General features: G+C 53.9%; 8 protein-coding genes across 8 annotated transcripts; 4 read left to right on the top strand and 4 right to left on the bottom strand.

The window, feature by feature from the left end:
• Positions 1 to 88: 88 nt before the first annotated feature.
• Positions 89 to 1,201, top strand: Aspvir_001261 (putative lipase/esterase; the record flags this gene model as incomplete). The annotated part of the gene is made up of 1 exon (XM_043266387.1): positions 89 to 1,201. The coding sequence occupies one exon, from the start codon at positions 89 to 91 to the stop codon at positions 1,199 to 1,201; it is 1,113 nt and encodes a 370-aa protein (XP_043122322.1).
• Positions 1,202 to 1,442: 241 nt separating this feature from the next.
• On the bottom strand, positions 1,443 to 3,143 carry Aspvir_001260 (argininosuccinate synthase; the record flags this gene model as incomplete). The annotated part of the gene is made up of 9 exons (XM_043266386.1): positions 1,443 to 1,730; positions 1,790 to 1,865; positions 1,915 to 2,483; positions 2,542 to 2,594; positions 2,648 to 2,719; positions 2,778 to 2,849; positions 2,905 to 2,925; positions 2,982 to 3,023; positions 3,086 to 3,143. The coding sequence occupies 9 exons, from the start codon at positions 3,141 to 3,143 to the stop codon at positions 1,443 to 1,445; spliced, it is 1,251 nt and encodes a 416-aa protein (XP_043122321.1).
• Positions 3,144 to 4,091: 948 nt separating this feature from the next.
• Positions 4,092 to 5,430, top strand: Aspvir_001259 (NADH:flavin oxidoreductase/NADH oxidase; the record flags this gene model as incomplete). Its single annotated transcript, XM_043266385.1, has 2 exons — positions 4,092 to 4,268; positions 4,345 to 5,430. The coding sequence occupies 2 exons, from the start codon at positions 4,092 to 4,094 to the stop codon at positions 5,428 to 5,430; spliced, it is 1,263 nt and encodes a 420-aa protein (XP_043122320.1).
• Positions 5,431 to 5,749: 319 nt separating this feature from the next.
• Aspvir_001258 (putative salicylate hydroxylase) lies at positions 5,750 to 7,286 on the bottom strand (the record flags this gene model as incomplete). Its single annotated transcript, XM_043266384.1, has 6 exons — positions 5,750 to 6,110; positions 6,158 to 6,896; positions 6,952 to 7,009; positions 7,064 to 7,140; positions 7,187 to 7,191; positions 7,240 to 7,286. The coding sequence occupies 6 exons, from the start codon at positions 7,284 to 7,286 to the stop codon at positions 5,750 to 5,752; spliced, it is 1,287 nt and encodes a 428-aa protein (XP_043122319.1).
• Positions 7,287 to 8,844: 1,558 nt separating this feature from the next.
• On the bottom strand, positions 8,845 to 10,291 carry Aspvir_001257 (uncharacterized protein; the record flags this gene model as incomplete). The annotated part of the gene is made up of 2 exons (XM_043266383.1): positions 8,845 to 10,164; positions 10,232 to 10,291. 2 exons carry the CDS (start codon positions 10,289 to 10,291, stop codon positions 8,845 to 8,847), a joined length of 1,380 nt encoding a protein of 459 aa, XP_043122318.1.
• A 2,300-nt stretch (positions 10,292 to 12,591) lies between these two features.
• On the top strand, positions 12,592 to 15,743 carry Aspvir_001256 (glutamine amidotransferase subunit DUG2; the record flags this gene model as incomplete). The annotated part of the gene is made up of 6 exons (XM_043266382.1): positions 12,592 to 12,825; positions 12,878 to 13,003; positions 13,052 to 13,183; positions 13,230 to 13,781; positions 13,833 to 14,019; positions 14,068 to 15,743. The coding sequence occupies 6 exons, from the start codon at positions 12,592 to 12,594 to the stop codon at positions 15,741 to 15,743; spliced, it is 2,907 nt and encodes a 968-aa protein (XP_043122317.1).
• Positions 15,744 to 17,320: 1,577 nt separating this feature from the next.
• Aspvir_001255 (putative LaeA-like methyltransferase) lies at positions 17,321 to 18,372 on the top strand (the record flags this gene model as incomplete). The annotated part of the gene is made up of 4 exons (XM_043266381.1): positions 17,321 to 17,379; positions 17,436 to 17,546; positions 17,598 to 17,869; positions 17,921 to 18,372. 4 exons carry the CDS (start codon positions 17,321 to 17,323, stop codon positions 18,370 to 18,372), a joined length of 894 nt encoding a protein of 297 aa, XP_043122316.1.
• A 60-nt stretch (positions 18,373 to 18,432) lies between these two features.
• Positions 18,433 to 21,537, bottom strand: Aspvir_001254 (TAPT1 family protein; the record flags this gene model as incomplete). Its single annotated transcript, XM_043266380.1, has 1 exon — positions 18,433 to 21,537. The coding sequence occupies one exon, from the start codon at positions 21,535 to 21,537 to the stop codon at positions 18,433 to 18,435; it is 3,105 nt and encodes a 1,034-aa protein (XP_043122315.1).
• Between the last annotated feature and the right edge of the window lie 271 nt (positions 21,538 to 21,808).

Here is a 21,808-nt window from a genome sequence, read left to right as displayed (position 1 = left end):
TGACTCTCTTCTACTACTAGCTGATATATTCACGATAAAAACTGACAAGGGTCGCTGAGTAACACATATCGCCAACGCCGTTACACTAATGACGGCCCTTGGAGCAAAAAGCCATATCCCGCCGCGGCTCACCCTGCTCCAAAGACTCCAACTACTCGCAAGGGTTCTCGTCTCCCTCCCCCGTCTCATCTTCGGCATCACCAGGGATCTACTCTTCAACCGCGACTCCGCCTCATTCAGAACAATCTGGATGAGAAACACCGCCCGCGTAGCCGACACGCTCCCGCTCCCTCAAGCACGCGCACTCCAACGCTCATCAGGAAGCACCATCGCCTCACTCTGTAAAGCCCACCACCTCCACCATGAGACCGCCGAACTAGACGCAGGCAGCGCCTTTCCTCGCGCAACCCTGCACTTCGTCGACTGTGACCCCACCGCGCGCAGCGCCAGCGAGAAGGTCCTCCTCTATTTCCACGGCGGGGGGTACATAACCCCCCTGTCCGCAGGCCACTTCAAGTTCGCGCGCGCAGCCGCGCAGAGACTGACCGCGAAATGCGCCCTGCTTGAGTACACGCTCGCGCCGGAACTCAAGTACCCTGGTCAACTAGCGCAGGCGGCCGCCGCGCTGCGGTACCTGCTGCAGTACCATGCTGCCGCGGACGTCACGATAGCGGGCGACTCGGCGGGCGGGAATCTCGCGCTGGCGGTGCTGGCGCATCTGCGGGACCCGCATCCGCTTGTCCGGCCTGTTTTTGAGGGCGGGGGTCAGCAGCAGCAACAGCAGCTCCGTGCGGCGCTCTGTATCAGTCCCCGCTGTGCGAATGAGTGCTCCGCTGCGAGCTATACGTACAATGCTTCCAAGGATATTGTGAGTAAGGCGTCGATGGAGGTGTTCAATTCGCACTGGGAGCCTGTGAAGGAGGAGGTTTGGGCGACGCCGCTGGCTGGGACGAAGGATTTTTGGGGATCTGTTCCTGCGAAGAAGGTTCTGCTGCTCGCGGGTACGGACGAGGTTTATGTGGATGATATCCGGCAGTTTGGTGAGTTGCTCGGGTCGTCGAGTCGGGCTGATACTGAGCTTGTTCTGTGTGCCGGAGAGATTCATGTACAGGCTATTCGTGACATAGCCGTGGATAATTGGGATGGTGTCATGCTAAAGGTTGCTCTCAACTGGCTACAGAATCTGGGGGAAACTAAATGACCCGGGATTACTGCTTCCACCGTATTCGAAAAGGGGCTTGCTCTGCATGGAGCAAGACGATAACCAGTTATGACAGATTACGACAGACGGCATGCCCGTGATGATGGTTCAGGGGTGATCATTCATTCTTTTGTATTCCGTTACACGTCAAGTGCTCAAATAGATGTATAATATAAAACAAGATACCCGAAAAGACCCAGGGCCGCAAGCAGCCCATCCTAAATTATCTCAAATGCACGCTTTACATCTTCTCGCCGTTGGCCTGCTTCATCTGGCCGTACTTCTTCAGACGGATAGCGGACACGCCAATGAAGCCGGTGGTCTCGGTGGGAGCAAAGTCACCGATCTCGTCCATGCTGGACTCGGACATGTCGTACAGCTTCTCGGTCTCGGAGGAACGGCCGAGAATGGAGACGCTGCCCTTGTAGGCGCGGCAACGGACCTGTCCGTTGACAGTCTTCTGGGAAGCGGTGATGGAAGCCTCGAGGAACTCACGCTCGGGGGAGAAGTAGAGGCCGTTGTAGAGGAGCTGAGGCGCAGTTAGCAGTCCATCCTACAAAAGTAGAATGCGACCTGGCAGAAACGAACCTTGGAGTAGTTGTAGGTGACAAATTGGTCACGCAGAGCACGGACCTCACGGTCCAGAACCAGACCTTCCAGATCACTGTGTTGAATTAGAGACAGCCGGAAAAAGACAGGCTGAGGAAACTCACATGTGAGCAGCGCGCAGACAGGTGAGACCAGGGGTCTCGTAGCAACCACGAGACTTGATACCAATGAAACGGTTCTCAACAATGTCGATACGGCCAACACCGTTGCGGCGAGCAATAGCGTTGGCGGTCAGGAACAGGTCGACAGCGTCGGTAGCGACCTTCTTCTGGCCACCCTCAGTGTATTCGAGCTTGACGGGAATACCCTTCTCGAAGTGAACGGTGAAATCCTCGGGCTGGTCAGGGGCGGTGAGAGGGTCCTGGGTGAGCTTCCACATGTCGGAGGGGGGGGTGACGTCGGGATCCTCGAGGATGCCGGCCTCGTAGGAGCAGTGAGCCAAGTTCTCGTCCATAGACCAGGGCTTGGACTTGGTGGAGGTCACGGGAATGCCCTTCTCGGCGGCGTAGGAGAGGAGGTCGTTCCGACCGGCGAAGCGGTTGTAGAAAGCAGGGTCACGCCAGGGGGCAATGACCTTGATATCGGGCTGCAGGGCGTAGAAGGCAAGTTCGAAACGGACCTGGTCGTTACCCTTGCCGGTGCAGCCGTGGGAAACAGCGAAGCATCCTTCCCTCTGTACAATCCTTGTCAATGTGCGATTCTAGTATAGTAAATCAGCAGAGGGAACCAACCTTGGCGACCTCAATCTGAGCACGAGCGATGACGGGACGGGCCAGAGAAGTTCCTTCAAAAGGAAATTAACATCAATACCGTTTTCTTTTGAAGGTCATAACATACCCAGAAGGTAGACGTTCTCGTAGATAGCATTGCAGGCAATGGCGGGGAAGCAGAGCTGCTCAATGAACTCCCCTACATTGCTATTAGATTCCATTGTAAACACCCAGGCAAATCTCTCGAGTAAACATACGGCGGAGGTCGGCAATCTCGCACTTGACGGCACCGAGCTTCAGAGCCTTCTCCCGAATAGCGTCAAAGTCCTCTGGACGAGCGGTGAGTGGACAATTCGCAATTTGAATCTCGCATTGATGAATTACCTTCCTGGCCAACATCGGCAGCTATTGAAAAAGTTAGTTATGCATTCCTCGTTGTCCAAAGTTCGAATCCGTCTTACTGAAAGCAACAACCTCGTAGCCCTCGTCAATGAGCCATTTCACTGGAATCGGCGGTCAGCACGGGCCCAAAACACCGCTGGTGAAAGTGTGGGGGGGCAATTACAGATAACACTGGTGTCGAGACCACCGCTGAAGGCGACGCAGACCTTTCCTTTCGACATGGTTGATATGTGTGATGTAGCAATTGATGGGGAGGAAATCAAGAGCAGGAGGAGGAAACAATTGGAGAGGGAATGGAGCTTGTGGGGGGGTATTTAAAGACTGGATTGAGTCATTCCCTGCATTTCGGGAGAAAAAGTTTTGGCGGGAAGACATAGAGAGGTACCTGGCGGTCTGGGGCATTGCCTGTTTGGAACTAGGGCTCTTGGCACCGCCGAAATCGCTCTGTGCGATAAGATAAGGGCGGGGCGGCGATCATTGCCAGATAAGAACGGCAGAACTCCAGGTTAGAAGACCTTGGAAGAGTGTCGTCGAGGAGATCGTTTGTGAGAGAGATCTCAAGATCATCTGGAGTCCGTTGATGCCATGAGTTGACGAAGGCTCAGTCGACAATAGAATAAATCGAGTGCTCCAAGCTGAGCGAGCCGAGCGATAAGCAACCACTGTCCTCCAGTCTTCTGACAGGATGCGCCTGCATAAAATGACTCGTCACAACAACATGAATGATAGAAAATAAAGTTGATGATTATGGAATCCATATTGGAGTCACTCGAGTCATTACTGACCAAGAATAGCCGCTGATGCTCCGATCTCGACAACATATGGAAGGAAACAAGTGCCGAACCATCCAGGTACTATCTAGGGACATCGCCGCGGTCGACCAGTGGAGGAGGGAAGGTTGAAACAGAAGTATCAGTCAGAAAGATGCAACTGTTTGATCATCTTACGGAAGCTCTTCAAGGCTGTCGCTTTCCCGTCTTTCTTGCAACTGTAAGGCCTCGGCACGAACACCGAAAACAACGTTACATCATCGGTCTGCAATAGCGCAAGGCCAGTTGGCACTGACTTTTAGTCTCGTATCTTCTGAACCTTGCATCCCTTATTGTTCTTCAATTCTCTGTCAGTTGATATTGCCCCTACGTATAAAATCCCACGGGTGTCAATAAACCATGTCGCGACCTGCTCCTGACATCGAGAACAAACGCGCCCCGGGTATCTCTTATTTTACTCCGGCACAAGAACCGCCTGCTGGCACAGCTGCCAATCCTCAGTCTGATGGATCGGTACCTCCCAAGCTCTTTCAGCCCCTTTCGGTGCGGGGTCTGACCTTTCACAATCGCATTGGGGTGAGTACCGGTCCTCCCAGCCACTATGCGAGCCTTTACCTCTGAAAAATGGCTTACATTGAGTGGTAATTGGCAGCTATCGCCGCTATGCCAATACTCAGCCGACGATGGACATATGACTCCCTGGCATATGGCGCATCTTGGTGGGATTGCCCAGCGAGGGCCAGGATTCTTAATGGTCGAGGCAACAGCAGTCGAACCGGAAGGCAGGATCACGCCCCAGGACCTGGGACTGTGGAAAGACTCGCAGATTGAGCCATTGAGCCGCGTGATCGAATTCGTCCACAGCCAGAACCAGCTTATTGGTGTGCAGATCGCACACGCAGGTCGCAAGGCCAGCACCGTCGCGCCATGGCTCTCGGCCAACGATACCGCCTCCGAGAAGATGGGCGGCTGGCCAGACCGCGTCAAAGGCCCCACGAATGTGCCCTTCACCAACAAGAACCCTGTGCCGAAGGAGATGGCCAAGCAGGATATCGAGGATCTGAGGACCGCCTGGGTGGCCGCTGTAAAACGGGCCGTCAAGGCCGGGGCGGACTTTATCGAAATCCACAATGCGCATGGCTACCTTCTGATGTCGTTCCTCTCACCTGCGGCCAACACGAGGACAGACGAGTACGGAGGCAGTTTCGAGAACCGCATTCGGCTCAGCTTGGAGATCGCCAAACTCACCCGGGAAAATGTGCCCAAGGATATGCCCGTCTTCATGCGAGTGTCCGCCACCGATTGGCTCGAGGAGGTGCAACCGCACAAGCCCAGCTGGCGAGGCGTGGACACTGTCCGATTTGCAAAGATACTGGCAGAATCTGGGTACATTGACGTGCTTGACGTGAGCAGCGGCGGCACTCATTCGGAGCAGCATATCCACGCGAAGCCAGGCTTCCAAGCACCCTTTGCCATTGCTGTCAAGAACGCCGTCGGGGACAAACTCGCAGTGGCATCCGTGGGCATGATTGACAGCGCGCATCTGGCTAATTCCTTGTTAGAAAAGGACGGGCTGGACCTTGTGCTGGTTGGACGTGGCTTCCAGAAGAACCCGGGATTGGTGTGGGCCTGGGCCGACGAGCTGAATCTGGAGATCTCGATGGCTAATCAGATTCGATGGGGCTTCTCGCGGCGCGGTGGCGGTCCCTACCTGAAGAAGAGACGGGAGAAGATATAACTCCCTTACAGTGAACTGGATAGAGGTTGTGTAGACATCAACTTGTTCAAAAGAATGAGCCATAAAATTGTGTAGAGTCCATAGATTGTCACTCATCAGCAGAAAAGCTAGAACCCGAAATAACGAAATATATGTACACCAAGTCTACCATGAAGATAGTTCTGCAGAAAATAAAGCATGACAGAACCTGCTTAACGCGCTAAGGGAGGAGATGAAAGATTTAAACTTGCGACCACATCACAAATGATGTCGCGTTGCTGTCAAGCGGTTCCCCCGAAGTTCTGCCAGAACACAAAACAATCATCGTTAGCTGTCTCGTTCACATAACCAGCTTAAAAGAGAATTCACCTTCCCAGGTCTCCAGAGCCACCTTCTCTGCATCCCAGCCCCAGAGGAATTTCTGCGTCCCCAGATCGGCCCATTTGTCGGGATTCGATGCCCCGTTCATCGACGCGCGGAACTGGTCGTCGCGGGCTCGCTGTTCCGGCCCGTCGGGGAGATGCAGTGTCGCGCGATTGACGGTGCCGGACTGCTGCACTGTCTCTGCGCGGTGTTTGCGCGACTTTTCGTATGCCGCTAGGGCAAGGGGGATTTCGCTCCGCGAGGAGATGGTGGATAGGAGGACGCCGAGGGCGGCGGCGTCTTCGACTGCCTGGGCGGCACCTTGGCCGACGTATGGACTGCGTGGGTTAGTAATGGATACTCGGGACGGTTGCGATTAGCTTACAGCATTGGATGGCAGGCATCGCCGAGCAAGGCCACGCGGCCCTTGATCCACGTCTTTAGAGGCGGGTGCTGGCACAGCTTCCACTCGAGGACTTCGTTGTCCCTGACCAGGTCGATGAGCTTCGTTACTCGTCTGTCCCATCCGCGATAGTCATCGACCATCATCTGCTTCGAGCCCTTGGTCGTCCATGACTCTTCGACATCGGTGCGGTCCGGGTGGAGCAGGACGATGTTGTATAGCTGGTGGTTGCGGACCGGATAGGCGATGATATGGCGGTAGGGTCCGATCCACCGCGTTGCCTGGGGCTCGTCGATGAGCTGCTTCAGCTCGGGGTCATTCTCCATTGCGCTTCGGGGAAGCATGATTCTGTACGCTGCGTCTCCGGTGGGAATGGCCTTGGTGGCATCTTTGCCCAGCAGCTGGTCCCGAATGCTGGATTTGATCCCGTCTGCTGCGAGGACTACATCGCCATGCACCACCGTACCGTCGGCGAGGGTCACGGCTGGAGGGTTGAACTGGACGCGGGTGACGGTCGAGTTGACCCGTACTCGGACGTTCTCCAACGCCACGGCCTTTTCGATCAGCGCATCGTGAAGGTCTGCACGGTGGACAACTACTTGTTGGCCATATGCCTTGTTTACAGGCATTGTCCCCAGAAGGCTGCCGTCCTGCCATCGTCGGACGTGGATGTATTCCAAGGCGACGTCCCTGGCGTGTATTAAGGGAGAGACTCCCCATCCTGGGAACATTAGCTAGCTGTTCCGTTTTCATTGAGACGCAAAGATTCTACGCACTGTCAAACAGCGTCAACATGTTCGGGGAGCCTTGGATACCGGCTCCGACTTCCATGAGCTATCAAAGTCAGTCTGGCTTCGTCTGTCCATGTTCCCAAGCCCTTGGGCATACCTTTGGGGCTGATTCGAGAACAATGACATGATGTCCTCGTTGCCCCAGTGCCAATGCAGCAGCCATACCCCCAATGCCTATACCAGTTAGCCTACGGTAGGTCATGCACATCACGTAGCATACCGGCACTGAAACAGTCAGCTGGAATATAGAATGCAGTGCAGCATGAGACCTACCCAACAATAACCACCTCGAGAGGCGTCTTTGCCCGTGGTACAATCATGGTGATGAGACAGTACAGCGGAAGTCGACAATACACACTTCGCCACCGACGTGCCAAATAGTATTCTATGGAAAACGACGAAGCAGTAGCATGGATGAACGAAAGAATATATCTACTCTCGACGGGAGAAGCGGCAAGTATTTCAGTCTCGAATGGCCCTCGACTTCCCCACAGCCCGGCGAGCGCAAACGTAACTTATCATTCCCTAATAAACGTTATTATTACCTCCGATCCTCATCTCTCAGCTATTACTCCGTATAATGAGACTTAAAACGTCAACCACGCCAAAGCTATGCGGGGCTCGGGGGATGTCCAGGCGAACAGTGCCGATTCCAATCATCACCATTATCAACCTGCAGTTACACATGCGAACTGCATACAACGAATGCCATCCCAACCAGCAAATAACCAAGACCATGACTCCTTGCTTGCGTCTCGAACCCCACGGAAATGAATCCGGAGCGTCAAATCCCACAGCGTCCCGCTCGGCACCTGCGGCAGGTGAACCGCGCTTTGGCTGTGGCCCGGCTCTGCGACATGCCCGCATCTGCCGAACGTCGCCTCTCTCTCTCTCCCCAGACTTCTCTGTGCGCTTCCGCGGGATTGTCTCAGCACAAGCCAGGTTAGCTTAGCATTTACTAGACTCTGGCCTGACTTCCGTGATCTATTTCGGAGTATTCCGAGTCTCAGTAGATCTAGAATGTTTGGGGGCTGTTTTGCGGATGATGATGAGGCTAATCTCTAGGTCACGGCAAAGGATGCTTTCTGCAGTGCCGATGGCGCCGAAAAGAATATCAATATGATATGCTATCCTCAATCTAGAACAGTGAGCTGAGATGCAATCTGCCAGCTATTGAACAGCTTGCTTCTGTCAGTCATCTTTGTCGGCTTTTGTCAATACACAGGAGAGGAAACTCTCCGCTCATCCCACATGCGCACTCGGACTCTTCCCGCCAGACGACCGGCATTTGATTGGGCCTAAGGTCCGATGAAGGATTCTGGTGGGAGTTGTTTGCATGCTGTAGGGGCGGAATGAGATAGCTGTCCTTGTAGTATACTTCCCATGCCTAGTTGATTGCTGATGGATGATGACATAGAAAAGTGGAAATCCAAGTTACATTATTCATGTCTTTCGTTTGATCTGTCACGCGCTTCGTAAATGACAACATGATGATGAGTGGGATGCAGATGATGGCAGATCTAGTCTAACCCATGGACTAATCCTGAATGCCTTTGTGTATGTGCAAACATCGAAGTGAGCGGTTTGACCGGAGGAAACCGCGTGCTGAATAACCAGTCAAAGGAGTGATGAGACACCCATCCAAACGCCTGAAAATATGCAGAGAAACTATATACATCACTCTTCGCCAGGATGTCCTGGTTGCAAATGAAAGATTGAGATGATTCGAAGAGAACGAAGAAAAGGGGCAAAGAAGAAGGAAAGATGAAAAAAGGTGGTCAATGATGAACCGCCTCGCGATGAACATCCACGTCTGTGGTAGGTCGTATCATGCTGTACACATATACAATGGCTAGCGCCATATGCGAGATGAAGTGATCAGGCTGTAAACATCAGCCGCAGGCGACTGGCTCGCTTTTTCTTCTCCTTGGGCTTCCTGTCCTTGTCGGAATGACGCGATTCCGCTTTGGACGGGGCTTTTGACGGAGCCTGTGAGGGAGCTTTGGAGGGTGCCTTGGAGAAGAACTTGGTGTGTGTCCGCGAGGGAACTACCGATGGTGCTTTCGAGCCCGCATACGACTCGGCCCTGGCATCAAACTCAGATTGATGGTACCGAGAGCTGCCTCTCGGGGGCCGCGAGCGACGGGAACGGCGGGATGAAGCAACGGACTCATCGTCGTGGAACTTGAATCGAGGATCTCGCATCATACGTGCCGTGGTGATGTTGATACCAGACATAGCGGCCGCAGTGGGGGTGATGAATTCACCGTCGACAGACGTGCCGAGGCTACCTGCTTCAGCGTCAGCGACACCACGCCGCCACATCTCGACTCCGCTAAGACAATCGGTATCGAATTCAATCATGTCTTCCACGATGACGGACTCTCTGTCCTCTTCCCCCGGCCCCCGGATAACTTCGTTGCCAGCAGACTGGATCTTTTTGATGATCTTGTACCCGCCGAACATGACGATCGTGACACCGAGGCCGACACCGGCGGCGATCAAGAATTGTGGACTCGCTAGCAAGGCAAAGACGGTGGGGGCGGCCGACTTAAGGGTGGACAGTGCAGCAGGTGCCATTTTCCTGGCCAGGTTGCTGATTTCAGCCAAGGTCAGCGCGACCGCGGCCATGGCGTCCGGATTCTTCTGAAGGTGAGCAATCGTGGCAGTTGCACTGTGGTGCACACAGTTGGCTTCCTCGAGAAGCCATTGGGCGCGGCCGACCAAACCGTTCAGTTCAGGGTCTTCGATCCTTTGGAGTTGCTGCTGCTGTGAGGATGGAGCCCTCACCAGAGCCGATGGATGAAACTCGCCGTATGCCAAGTCCATGTCGACATGAGCATCTGATTTCGAACGACCCGTCCTGGGGCGCGGCTCAAGTTCCCTAGTGATATCATGATGCGTATGACGTCGGGTCATGTCCGATGGACGGGCGTGGTAGGACTCCGTGTGTGAGGCTACCGAATGCAGGTCCTGTTCATAGTGCGAAGGAGCGCGACGATGTCGAGGGTGTCGCGAATGTGTGCTTCTGCTCCTGCGAGAAGGGGCAACTGACGGCGCATCATCGATGTGATAGTCTTGCAAGGCCCTCAGAGCTTCCCTTTCGGCAATCTTGGCGTTGCGCTCCGATTGAATATGAGCCTTGCGTTCGCGATATGCATTTTTGGCCTGCGTAAAGACCCCGAAGAGATGTTTACTCTATTGCGCAGTGGTCAGATCGAATTATACCTGTTGGGGACGACGAGAAAAAGTGCCAAGTACCTACCGTGCTCACTACCTTGCCGGACTTGTCGATCACGGCAATCGTCTCGCCTAACGGAGGCATACTGACGGGTAAAGAGTGCGAGATCGGACAGTATCAATGACCACGAGTGACTTTTGAGGTCGTCCACGATAGAGTCCACGGCTGTCAATCGTCAAGTTCCATCAGCATAGACGAGTGATTCATAGAATTTTGAGCGCAGTCGGTGGTGGCTCCGAGATCAAGCGGTGAAGAGCAGATAGGTAGGTATAGATAGATATGGAGCCTGGATGTGTCGGCGGGTGGAGAACCGGGGCCTTTCCCCTTATTCCTATTTATTCTCCGCCAGGGAAAACTCAAAGAACAAGATAAGATGCCTTAAAAATATCCAGATAACCAACGAGCACGGACAGAGACCTGGAGGCGAAAAAGGAACAAAGAAAACTGGTGCCTGTTCCAAAGTAGAAATTCTCAGCTGAGATCGAAATCTTAAAAGCTGAGTACGGAAAGATCCTGACCAACAAATATACGATGACTGTACTGAGTCAGGGTGGCCAAGAACACGAACAACTCAAGTGTTGGAACTTGGAAGTATGAATGAAAGAAAAGAAATGCGGAGGCTGGGATGGTTGACAGTTGTAACTTGTAGCAAGATTCGGCGCCTAAAATAAGAGCAAAGCAGCGAACAGGATGTAATCCCGCGAGAGTGTCGGCCTGGTTGGGTGTGATATATAGCTGGCGGAGCAGTACAGCCTGGATTTTCCAGGCGTTGGAGTCAAATCACCGTTGAGGCCTTGGAAAAGTGAGCCTGTATGAGGGAGATTAGTGCTTGCTGGTCTCTGGTTGGGTTGCAAAGGCAGCAGGGTTAGCCATTAAGCCACCCCGATTTAGAAGATTCGCGGGGACGCCGATTTGCTGGCACAACACGATCAGGATGCTCGGCTGCATCACCATCCACGATCGTTGGCTGCACTACTGTACTCGGGAGTCGGGCCAGTAGAGTTGGTTGGGCACAACGGCATATCCTCCGAGAAGTCATTGCTGTTTATGAGCTATCAGGAGGTACTTCTGTCGTCTGATAAATCTGATCGACTATCCATGATTTATTGTTGTTTGAGAAGCTCCTTGATGATAATTAATTGAGGCACATGCCAATACCTTATGTCAGGTATCAAGTGGTGGAGAATAGCGGTGATGCTGTGGATTCTGATTGGTGAGATCTGTCACCGCCACTGTGGCTGGTGCACTGCCACTCATTACGTAATCTCGCCTGGTATAGTCTTACAATACGCGTAATTTTAGCCCAATATCCGACTCTTTCCATCATATTGAAAAAGGAGTGAGTTAACATGAGAAGAAAACGAGGTCTTCCATCTCTGGATCCTGATAGATGCTCTTCTAAGGCACGTGCGGAAGGGACGTCATAGCTGACTCCAGACAAAGGAGAAAATGGTCAACCTATCGTCTTGCCGCATGCACGAAACCTTGAGCAGGAGGAATCATGACAGAAAGCTACACCGTATCTCTGGCACAGAATCATGTACTTACAGTATCTTATTCATATCTCAGCTAGGGTAGATAAGTCAATGTGACTGTGACTCTTTCATTCATTCCTTGTCTCTTGTTAATTCATCATTCTCCCCTTGTCTTGCGATATCTTTGTGTTCCCTTGATCTCAGGGTTCTGATGAGTATAAATGCTGCATCTGCCTACTTCATCTTCCCTGTGTTACTGATAGTTGATTTATGTTTGAGGTCTGCAGATTAGAACCTCATGGAATATGTCTCAATGCAGGACGAATGCTCTGATAACCCGTCTTCTATGGGAACCTAGGTCAGTACTGCCTCGTATTGAGCATTAATTATACCATCTGCAGTACTAGCAGCAGGCTGGATAATAAATAGAAGCAGTATTTCCAATACTGACTATCTATATGCAGACAGTCATGTTGTCAGAAGAACCGAGAGCGCCTTCGAGGTATGTCAGAAAGGAGTACTTCCATTGCTCAGGGGATATGGCTGGCTGTTTCGCTGCGTTTTGATGCTTTCATTGCTTCCTATCTGCACCGCCACACCTTCAATCACGACATCACCACGGAAAAGAGCAAAAGAAATCCAAGGAGTTTTCGTTGACTGCGCGCTCAATTCAAGAAGTGATATCGTTGATACCCCTTTTTTTGCCTTCTATTGTATTTTGTCATCATTCAGTTAACTTCGTTTATATGTATCTATGGTGTAGTTAGTTCTTGAGGTGACTCATCAACACCACTGCAAGAGAGCATCACGTGGACGAAGCAGACCATCTTCCTCTCCAGCCGACGCCACAGCATCCAATCCAAAGAAAGAAAAACTGGCTAAGACTCTCTGGTTCATCGTGTCTTAGCGATGAACAGCGCAGTACAGGGGAAACCCGATCCCTCAGTGGGAATTGATGATCGCACCACTTCCGGGCGGGACTATCGGCCTTTGACTCAACACCTGCCCAACGACGGCCCTGATCATCTGAACATCCGACCAGACTGTGGTATTGGACATCGAGTACAGGCTAGTCGATCGGTGCTGGCTCTGGTTATAGATGACGAATGTGTTTTTGCTGGGCTACAAGGAGGGGATATTGTGGTAAGTACTTCTAACTGCTGATCTTGGTTGACATGTACTGAATGCGGCATAGGCATGGTCTCTCGAGACATATGAACTCGTGCTCTCTGTACACGCTCATCAAGAAAGTGTTTTGGGTCTTTATTTGTCCGAGGATGGCGACCTTCTCTTCTCCAGTGGCGGAGATTCCGTCATCAATGTAACTACCTGTGCGTCCGTTCGAAGTTCACCTTGTTGACTTTGCTAGGTCTGGTCCACGAGGACTTTTGATCGACTATATTCGATTCACTCTCATCACGACGTGGGCGATATCTTCTCCGTGGCGTACTCGTCTAGTTTGAAGACGATCTACTGCGGAGGTCAGAATACTAGCATCCAGGTAGGCTTATATTGATTTTCAGAAGGCTCAGTACTGACAATTCCAGTGGTGCGACCTCTCCAAAACAGATGCAGTCTCGACAAAACAGTCAGCCGCTCATCTGTCGAAGCGCACGCACCGGTTTTTTGATTCTCGGGGCCCAGACGGGTCACGAGCACCTAGGCCGGACGCGGGTGCAGATGGCGTACGGGCAGTCATCCAAGGAGGTCAAGTCTTGACCTTCAAGCGCGACCATCACAAGCTCTTCTCGCACCATGGATACATCTACACCATGCTTCTTGTCCGAGGCTTGCTTGAATCATCGCCTACGGAGGAGGTGCTTCTCACGGGCGCCGGCGACGGCGTGGTCAAGCTGTGGCGATTGGACCGGGACGAGGCGCCGTCTGAAATAGCAGCGCTCGAGAACAGGGATCCGGTTCTTGCGCTGGCCGTCGACGGATCGTTTCTCTACTGTGGTCTTTCCGGGGGTGCGCTAAACATTTGGAATTTGGACTCTCGCCAGCTGGTGAAACGCATCACCGGACATACCGGTGACCTATGGGCAGTCGATATTGTCCAGGGACTGGTGGTTTGTGGTGATTCGAATGGAGTCATCAAGGTATGCCCTTGCCTCTACTGACGTTGGAGCCGTGTCTAACCTCGTGGCTAGAAATTTAATTCTCGATTTGAAGAAGTGGGCAGCTGGGTTGCTCACGGAGGAACGATGCTGGCGTCTGCAGCTGGTCGATTCAAGGACCGACTCATCTACGCCAGTGGAGGCAATGACAATACGGTGGGCATCTGGGATTTGACGGAGGTGTCTAGCAAGCAGGATGAGCAGGCACCGATCAACAATGGTAAGCTCAGAATTTTTCACTATGTCACGATGCTTATATGAGATGCAGACGAAATGGTCAACTGCCTTGCTAGATTCGTCGCCTTCAAAACGGTCTCGGCCAGCCCGAAATTTGCCGGAGAGTGCAATCAGGGAGCAGCGTTCCTTCGACGACACTGCATCTACTTGGGGGCGAAGACGAAACTCCTGCCTACCGGACAAGACACAAATCCAATTGTGTACGCACGATTCAGCGCCAACTCCTCGGATAAAGTCGACAAGACTATTCTGTTCTACGGGCATTACGATGTCGTGGGTGCGGATGCCAACCGAACCAAGTGGAACACGGATCCGTACCAGCTGGCATCCATCGATGGTTTTTTATACGGCCGAGGTGTTTCGGACAACAAGGGGCCTATCCTGGCGGCATTGTATGCGGCTGCGGATCTTGCACGGCAAAAGGCGCTTCCTTGCGACGTTGTTTTCCTTATCGAGGGCGAGGAGGAGTCCGGGTCCCAAGGATTTCACGAGACCGTCCGACAGCACAAGCCCGAAATTGGACCGGTTGATTGGATTCTACTGGCCAACAGTTACTGGCTAGACGATTACAACCCATGTTTGACGTACGGCCTTCGAGGGGTGGTGCATGCCAATCTGATCGTCACTAGCGACCACCCGGATCTGCACAGCGGTATTGACGGCAGCGCATTGCTGGATGAGCCGTTGAAGGATCTGTCGATGCTGCTGGCCAGCTTGGTGGGGCCTAAAGGGCGGGTCGATATCCCGGGCTTCCACGACCTGGTTCTTCCCTTGACGGAGGCCGAAAAGCAGCGATTCGCAGACGTCGCACGGATCCTGCTACCGCAGCACCCTGAGATCACGGATCGCGACGCGCTCATCAACTCGTTGATGCACCGGTGGCGGGAGCCGTCTCTCACCATCCATTCGGTCGAGGTGCCCGGAAGCAGCAAGGCCTCGACGACCACCATCTCGCGCAAAGCCAAAGCCAGCCTCTCGATCCGAGTCGTCCCGAATCAAGAGGCAGACGCGGTAGCCGCCAACCTCACCATGTACGCGCAGGAGCAATTCGACAAGCTGGAGTCGCAGAACGACCTCACGGTCGAAATCACGGGCAAGTCGGATCCCTGGCTAGGCGATCCCGACAACGAGATCTTCGCGACCCTCTCGGAAGCGATCACTGCGGCCTGGAGCCGGGACCAGGCCAGCCAGAAACATCAGTACCCGCCGCTGCAGCGTGTTGCTAAGGGCAAGGACACGCCGGGCCTCGCGCGCGCCGACTCGTCGGACAGCCTGGCGTCGCACATCGACCGCATCATCACGTCGACGACGACCTCGTCGGCCGGCAAGAGCAAGGCCCGCCAGCGCTCCGCCCTCAGCACGACGGTGCCCACTTCGTCCACGCTGACGAGCAAATCGGGCGTGATCGTCTCGCCAGACGCCAGCGGGGACTCCCCGTCGGACGAGAAGTCAGCAGCCACCGCCCGGGAGCCAGTCGCTACCCGTTCAACTGTCCAGCCGATCTTCATCCGCGAGGGCGGCTCGATCCCCACGATCCGGTTCTTGGAAAAGGAGTTCTCAGCGCCGGCGGCCAATCTACCCTGTGGGCAGGCGAGCGACAACGCGCATCTGTACAATGAGCGGCTGCGGGTGGAGAATCTGTACAAGAGTCGGGAGATCTTCCAGTATGTGTTTTCCCGGTTGGCGAGGCGTCAGCTTTCCAGCTAGCTTTCGTCAATAGACACCTTTTGCACCCATAGTTTGCAGCACCATGTAGGCAATGAACAGCTTGAGTGGTCGTCGTCTATTTTCCTAAACCAGGCAACCTTTTCTCCTGCCCCTCCACATTCTACAGGTTCAACTAAAATTAGCCTTCCCCTCTGATCATCCTGATCATCCTCCACATAAAGTAAACGCAAACGCAAAACAGCTCGCTTTGCGGATGCACGGACTCAGCTCGTCAGCCAGAACGTGCGGCCTGTGCTGTTGGGATGACACTTGCACGTTCTTAACAGAGAGTCAGATACCAAATGCAAATCGAATCCCGAGGCAGCGTGACAGGCTCAGCAACCTTGAGGAACGGGATAAAATCCACCTACGCACACTTGCATGGATGTACCCAAATCCAGGATTGCCAGTGGATCCTGACGGGCATCCGCCGCGGCCCCAAGACACTGGGCAGAGAGAACAGCCAATGGTGGGTGTCCGCGTGTATGGACGATTATTTAGCTTTGGGAATGTATTATTTCCCTAAGTACTACGGAGTATTTCACATTAAGTAGGAAGTGAAGAGGATGAGGGGTTTCACTTACATCTAATTTTCATTGATATATGAGGATGTGGATGATATTCTAAGCGAGCAGCCCGTGATTCTTATCAGGAGGATGGACTTCGTGATTTGATTCGGATTTCTCCTCCCATCTCAGCCGTAATCAGAACCTTCGACTCCGTAGTTAATGAGTAATTCCAAATCAATTGGACTGTCGATGCAGTCAGTGCAGGCATGTGGATCCTTACAACAACAACAATTTATCCACCCAGCGGTCTGGCTTCTGGAACCTCCCGTCTGTCTGCAGTTACTCCGTGAGTGCATTTGCATTTGGGCCAACGGTCAGCCAGGGGCGAACCACAGAGACAGACACAATTGAATTGTCACTGGAGAAGGTGACTAGCTATTAAGTACTAACTACAGGAAACAGTTAGTGCTTACGGCAGGAAGCGACGATTGTTCAATCGAAGGAATGACTCCAATGACTGACGCCCTGCCACTATCTGTTCTCGGTCTGGTCTGGGACTTTCTCCTCCGTCCAGACTCGACTAGAAACCAATAGACAATACTAATAATGTCCTAGACTAATCCTTGAGCTGATCCCGGCAACCCACAGGGCCACAGCCCAGACTCGTGGGCCCGGCTGGGAGTTTCCCTCTCCGGCTACCTGCATCCGGGTACATCCTAATTCCTAAATCCTGATTCCGCTGTCTGTCAAGGAATGCGGCCGCTAATGAATGGGCTGGCCGGAGTGGAGTGGCGTGGCCTGGCATGGCCTATATGATATGAAAGTATGTCATGCTGCACGGGGAGTGTGGTTGTAGACGTACTTTATTTGTGAATGTCTTTTCCTGGGATGATATCTCCGGTTTATTTAGGGTTCGTGTCGTGTCAATTCACTATTTTCGTTTCTACGAGTGAAGAACTCTGTATGATGGTATGACTTGCAGGGATAGAGTTGCATACTCTTATTCTTATATCATATCATATCAATCTATCTGTGTCTCCTGTCGATATCTTTCTGATATGTAACAACATGGCCACCCCATCTGACGCAGCTTACCTCCTAGGTCGTGATCCAGAAGAGTCAAAACGGTACATGGCGTCCCTTAAGACTAATTGTATATGACTGCTGACACTGATTTATGAAGTCTCAACGCCCAACATGCCTTCCTCGTGGATGTCATCGGCGGCACCCCCATCCATCCCTCCATCCCAACGGCAAAGATTCGCTCCATAGCAGACGCAGCAACAGGAACAGGGTACGCTCAAGACAGTGTCAATCAAATGAATAGAGGCACTGACGTGACAAGGATCTGGCTCGCCGACGCCGCACAAACCCTCCACAACCGTCACCCCCGCCACAAACTCTCCCTCCACGGCTTCGACATCTCCCCCGCGCAGTTCCCCTTCGGCTCGCTCAAAGCCCCACGCCACGAGATCCAGCTAACAGTGCAGGATATCCTGCAGCCGTTCCCAAAAGAGCATTGGGGCCGGTACGACCTCGTGCACGTGCGGCTGCTCGTAGGCGCCATGAAGGAGGCGGATTATCCGCGGGCGGTGCGGAATCTGTACGATCTTCTGAGTGAGTATTCTCTTCTCTTTGCAGTTCTCTAGCTAAGGCAGACACGGACAGAACCAGGCGGCTACCTCCAATGGGACGACTGCGACACCACCGCCTTCTGCACGGACGACCCTACCCCCATCGACATGGAAATGCGGCAGATCGTCGTCGACGCCGTCCAGAAGCTGGGTCTCTGTGGCAACGCGCCGCAGTACCTCCATCAGCTGGCTGCGCAGACGGGTTTCGTGGATGCCCGGCTGTACGCCAACAGCACGGCGGACAGGCCGCATCTGCGGGAGCCGGCGCGCACATGGCTGATGCAGGTGCTTCGGGCGCTGATGCCGCATGCGATGGTCAAGTCGGGCGAGGTGGTTGACGAGAAGAAAGCGATCGAGCGCGCGGAGCGGCTGGTCGAGGAGTTTGGGCAGCATTGTACGTCTGCGTTGCCGTTGGTGAATCTGTATGTTTTGGTGGCGAGGAAGCCGTTGCGGGCCAGGTCGTGGTGTAGTTGTACAGTCATGTAAACTTGCGTTGACATTGATGACCGTCATGATTATGATAATGAAATAACCCTTACATTCTATCTACCATATTCGCTTGGCTACCATCTCGTAGCGCTGCACATGGTCCATCGACGCCTCGCCCTCCTTCGCACCCTTCTCCTTGTCCCTCTCCTCCCGCGCCTTCAACCGGCGCAGTCCCTCCGGGTCATCCGCATAGATCCACCGCCGCTTGTCGTCGTTGACCTCGACCGACCCCCACCCGCCCACGCGACGGCTCCCCTCGATCGCAAACTCGCGTCCCCGAGACGCAGTGCCCGTGGCGCTTCCGTTTTCCGTCTTGTGCGCTGACTGTTCCGCCTCCCGGGCCTTCATCGCCTTGTACCGCGAGCGGGAGTACGCTAGCAAAAGCATGCCCAGAAGCAGCTTCAGGATCAACAGCAGGATAAACGCCGTGAGAATCAGCATAACGGTGAAAATGTACACCGATTGTGCCGGCGAAGGCATCGCGTCGGCCAACACCCTTCGGAAGAAAGCGCTGGCGTGCGCGGCCGAAGCAGGCAGGATAGTACGCAAAGTCAGCGGGGGCGCGGACGGTATCGGCGACGGGACGTAGTGGCTGTGGATCGAGGCGAGGGAGGTCGACTCGACGGCCGTCGACGACGGCTGGTGCGGAAGCAGGGCCGCGAGGAACATCTGATACGTCTGGACAGAGACCCGGAAAAAGAGACAAGACAACGGAATCACGGGGAGTCCTAGACGCTTTGTGAGGTTCTGATCGCCAAACGCATTGGTATAGTAGTCCTTGGCCAGGACATCCAAAAAGCGGCCGTAGATGGCCGGCCGGGTGTTGTTGAACTTGTTGATGTATGCATGCTTGAGCCAGTCCACGAGCATCTCTGACCCGAGGACAATCAAGAACGGGCCCAGTACCTGCGCCAATGTTGGCAGGAAGGAATTGACTTGGCTGAAGGAGGAGATGAGTGACGACGGAAAGAAGGTGAAAGACTGCGGGAGAATAGTGGACGAGGACATGGGAGGAGTCGACAGAGGGGTGCTGTTGGTGCTGGTCAACTGGCTACTCAGGCTGGAGCTCAACGTGCCAACAAAGTTGAATGCGCCCGTTTCCACGATGTTGCGCGAGGCGATGATCGTGAGCATCAGCCAGAGCTGGAATCTCTCAACCACATCGGCACAAGTGAGCTGGAACAAGTTCTCCTTTTCAAACTTCTTGAAGACCGTCGACTTGATCTCGACAAACTGGTTCGAAAGCAAAAGCGTGATCAACGCGTTCGAGTACGAGTTGACCGCCACATTCAGCGTCATGACTTGGTAGAACAACGCCGTGGCGTGAAGCACAGTATAAGCCAAGGCCAGCAAAAAGAGGCCAAACGGCCGAAACACCTTGCTGCGTCCGTCCGGGCGACGCTCTAGAGCCTCACGCGAGAAGAGACACTCGAGCACGTCTTGTCCGATGGCGGCCAGCAGCCGGTCACTGACCTCCAGCACATTGTAGATCACGTACAGTTTGATAGCCGCCTGGCCGCGAATCCAGTGGTACATTCGACTGGCGTCAAAGTACATGAGAACACAGCAGGTAGCAATCATGAGCAGTCCCTTGAGGATGTCGGCTTTGTCGTCAGGCAGAAGAGCAGAGGGGATGGACTTTTGCCGGCGATGCTGGTGCTTGTGTGTATCGGCACGGTGCCGTCGCCGCGATTCCCCGGACTTGGTCCTTGGTTCTCGCTCTGCAGACGCACCTCGCGGTCTAGGTTCAGACTCTGAGACGTGGGCTGATCTCTTCTGCCTCCGCCAGACTCTCCAAATTCCCTTGATGACAAAGTCCCAGACAAAACGAAACTCCATGCCCAGGTTGACCAACCAGGATTCCAACAGAATATACACAGCCTTGCAAAATCGCAGGGGGAGGATCGTGAAGGAATACAGCCACGCGTCCAGGCACGCCATAATTCCAAACCAGAGCACCTGCTCCAGGGCCGGCGGCAGTCTCAGAAAGCTCAACAAGCGCTCGAGTTTGACGCGCGACGACTCATACGGGAAGTCATTCGTGACGGAGCGATGGATATACAAAGGCGACGGTCGGCCAGACGAAAGCTCCAGTTGCAGGTACGTTGGCACCGACAGTGGAGGAAGCGGGATGGACGGCGGGATGGGAGACGGCAAGGCAGGCTCGGTGATGAGCGGCGAAGGGATGAGTTGGTGCTTGGATTCCTGCTCCACGCGACCATTCCCCAGACCGATCCCCGGGTGGTCCGGTTTAGACCGGGACGCCCACGTCTGCGCTAGCCGTTCGTTGGTCCCCGGTAGCGTCGGTCGTCGGGATGAGGTGGGAGTCGAGACCGTCCTCGAGGCATGTGGCCGAGTGCGCCCGTTGGATACGGATTGTCTCGGTGCAACGGGGGTACCTAGCCCCAATGCATCCTCTGGCTGGAAATCTCTAGCAATATGGCCAGCGTGAGCTCTCCACTCGCCCGCGTCCGAATCTGCACCTGTTGTATGTATGCCATCCGACAATACCCGTCGACCTTGCTCTGTCTCCGAAGCCACAGGACGATACGGTATCGACTGCGGCGACGACGTGAGCTCCTGGATCTTAGCCGGGGATAGCTTCAGGACCTTCTCTCGCTCTCGATCCATATCCTGCCCCTCCGAGGGCGACATCTTCCCCGACCAGCCACTCAGCGCGGCGCGGGCCTCAGTCCCTTGAAGCACATCGACCAACGATGTCCGGTGGGCGTTATCACCCGCTGAGCCATCATTGGTATGTTCAAAAACAAGCCCCAGAGCCTGCTGTGGGGGAAACTGTCCGGCTTTCAGCTCGGCGTAACCATTGCGAGCCTCCTGGTTATCCACAACCCCATTCGCTGTAGTAGTACCTCTCTTCGTCTCGCCACTCCCGTTCATCTCCTGAGGTATAGATTTCGTCCTCTGACGCCTCAAGGTTTGAGACTCGTTCCCGTTCGTGGTTATATCCCCGGTCTCGCTTGTAGGTGTCTCCGGTCGGGGCACGTCGGCGTTCGGATCCCTATCCCCATACAACTCACGCATTCCACCGCCATTCGTGCCATTTCCTCGCTGCCGAACCCATGACTCAACGGAGGAACTCGCGGGCGGGTGGTTGTCGTGGCGTGAAGGGTCGGAGGAAGAGGAGCGCCGGTGAGGAACCATTGCAGGGAGCGATGGCGATGGCGATGCGCATCCACGACGTCAAGGTAAAGCGGGTGAAAACCGTCGTGTGTGGCCTCAGTGAGGATCTGAGCCCATTCTGTCTGTGGTACGGAGTACTGAAGAATAAATGTACCCTAAACAGCGACGTGGAGTCTTATTCTGATGACAGTTGACAATATGTCCGGAGTAGGCTAAGTAGATGTAAGCAAGGACCAAGGAATTTCCTTTTGTGGTTAGTTGGCTGCTTTTGGTATGGTCGCTGAGAAGGTAC

The sequence above is a fragment of the Aspergillus viridinutans genome (assembly GCF_018404265.1).
Source record: "Aspergillus viridinutans IFM 47045 DNA, scaffold_1, whole genome shotgun sequence".
NCBI classification, from domain to species: domain Eukaryota; kingdom Fungi; phylum Ascomycota; class Eurotiomycetes; order Eurotiales; family Aspergillaceae; genus Aspergillus; species Aspergillus viridinutans.
The sequence above is the reverse complement of the archived record's forward strand: the minus strand, read 5'-3'. Positions and strand labels throughout refer to the sequence as shown.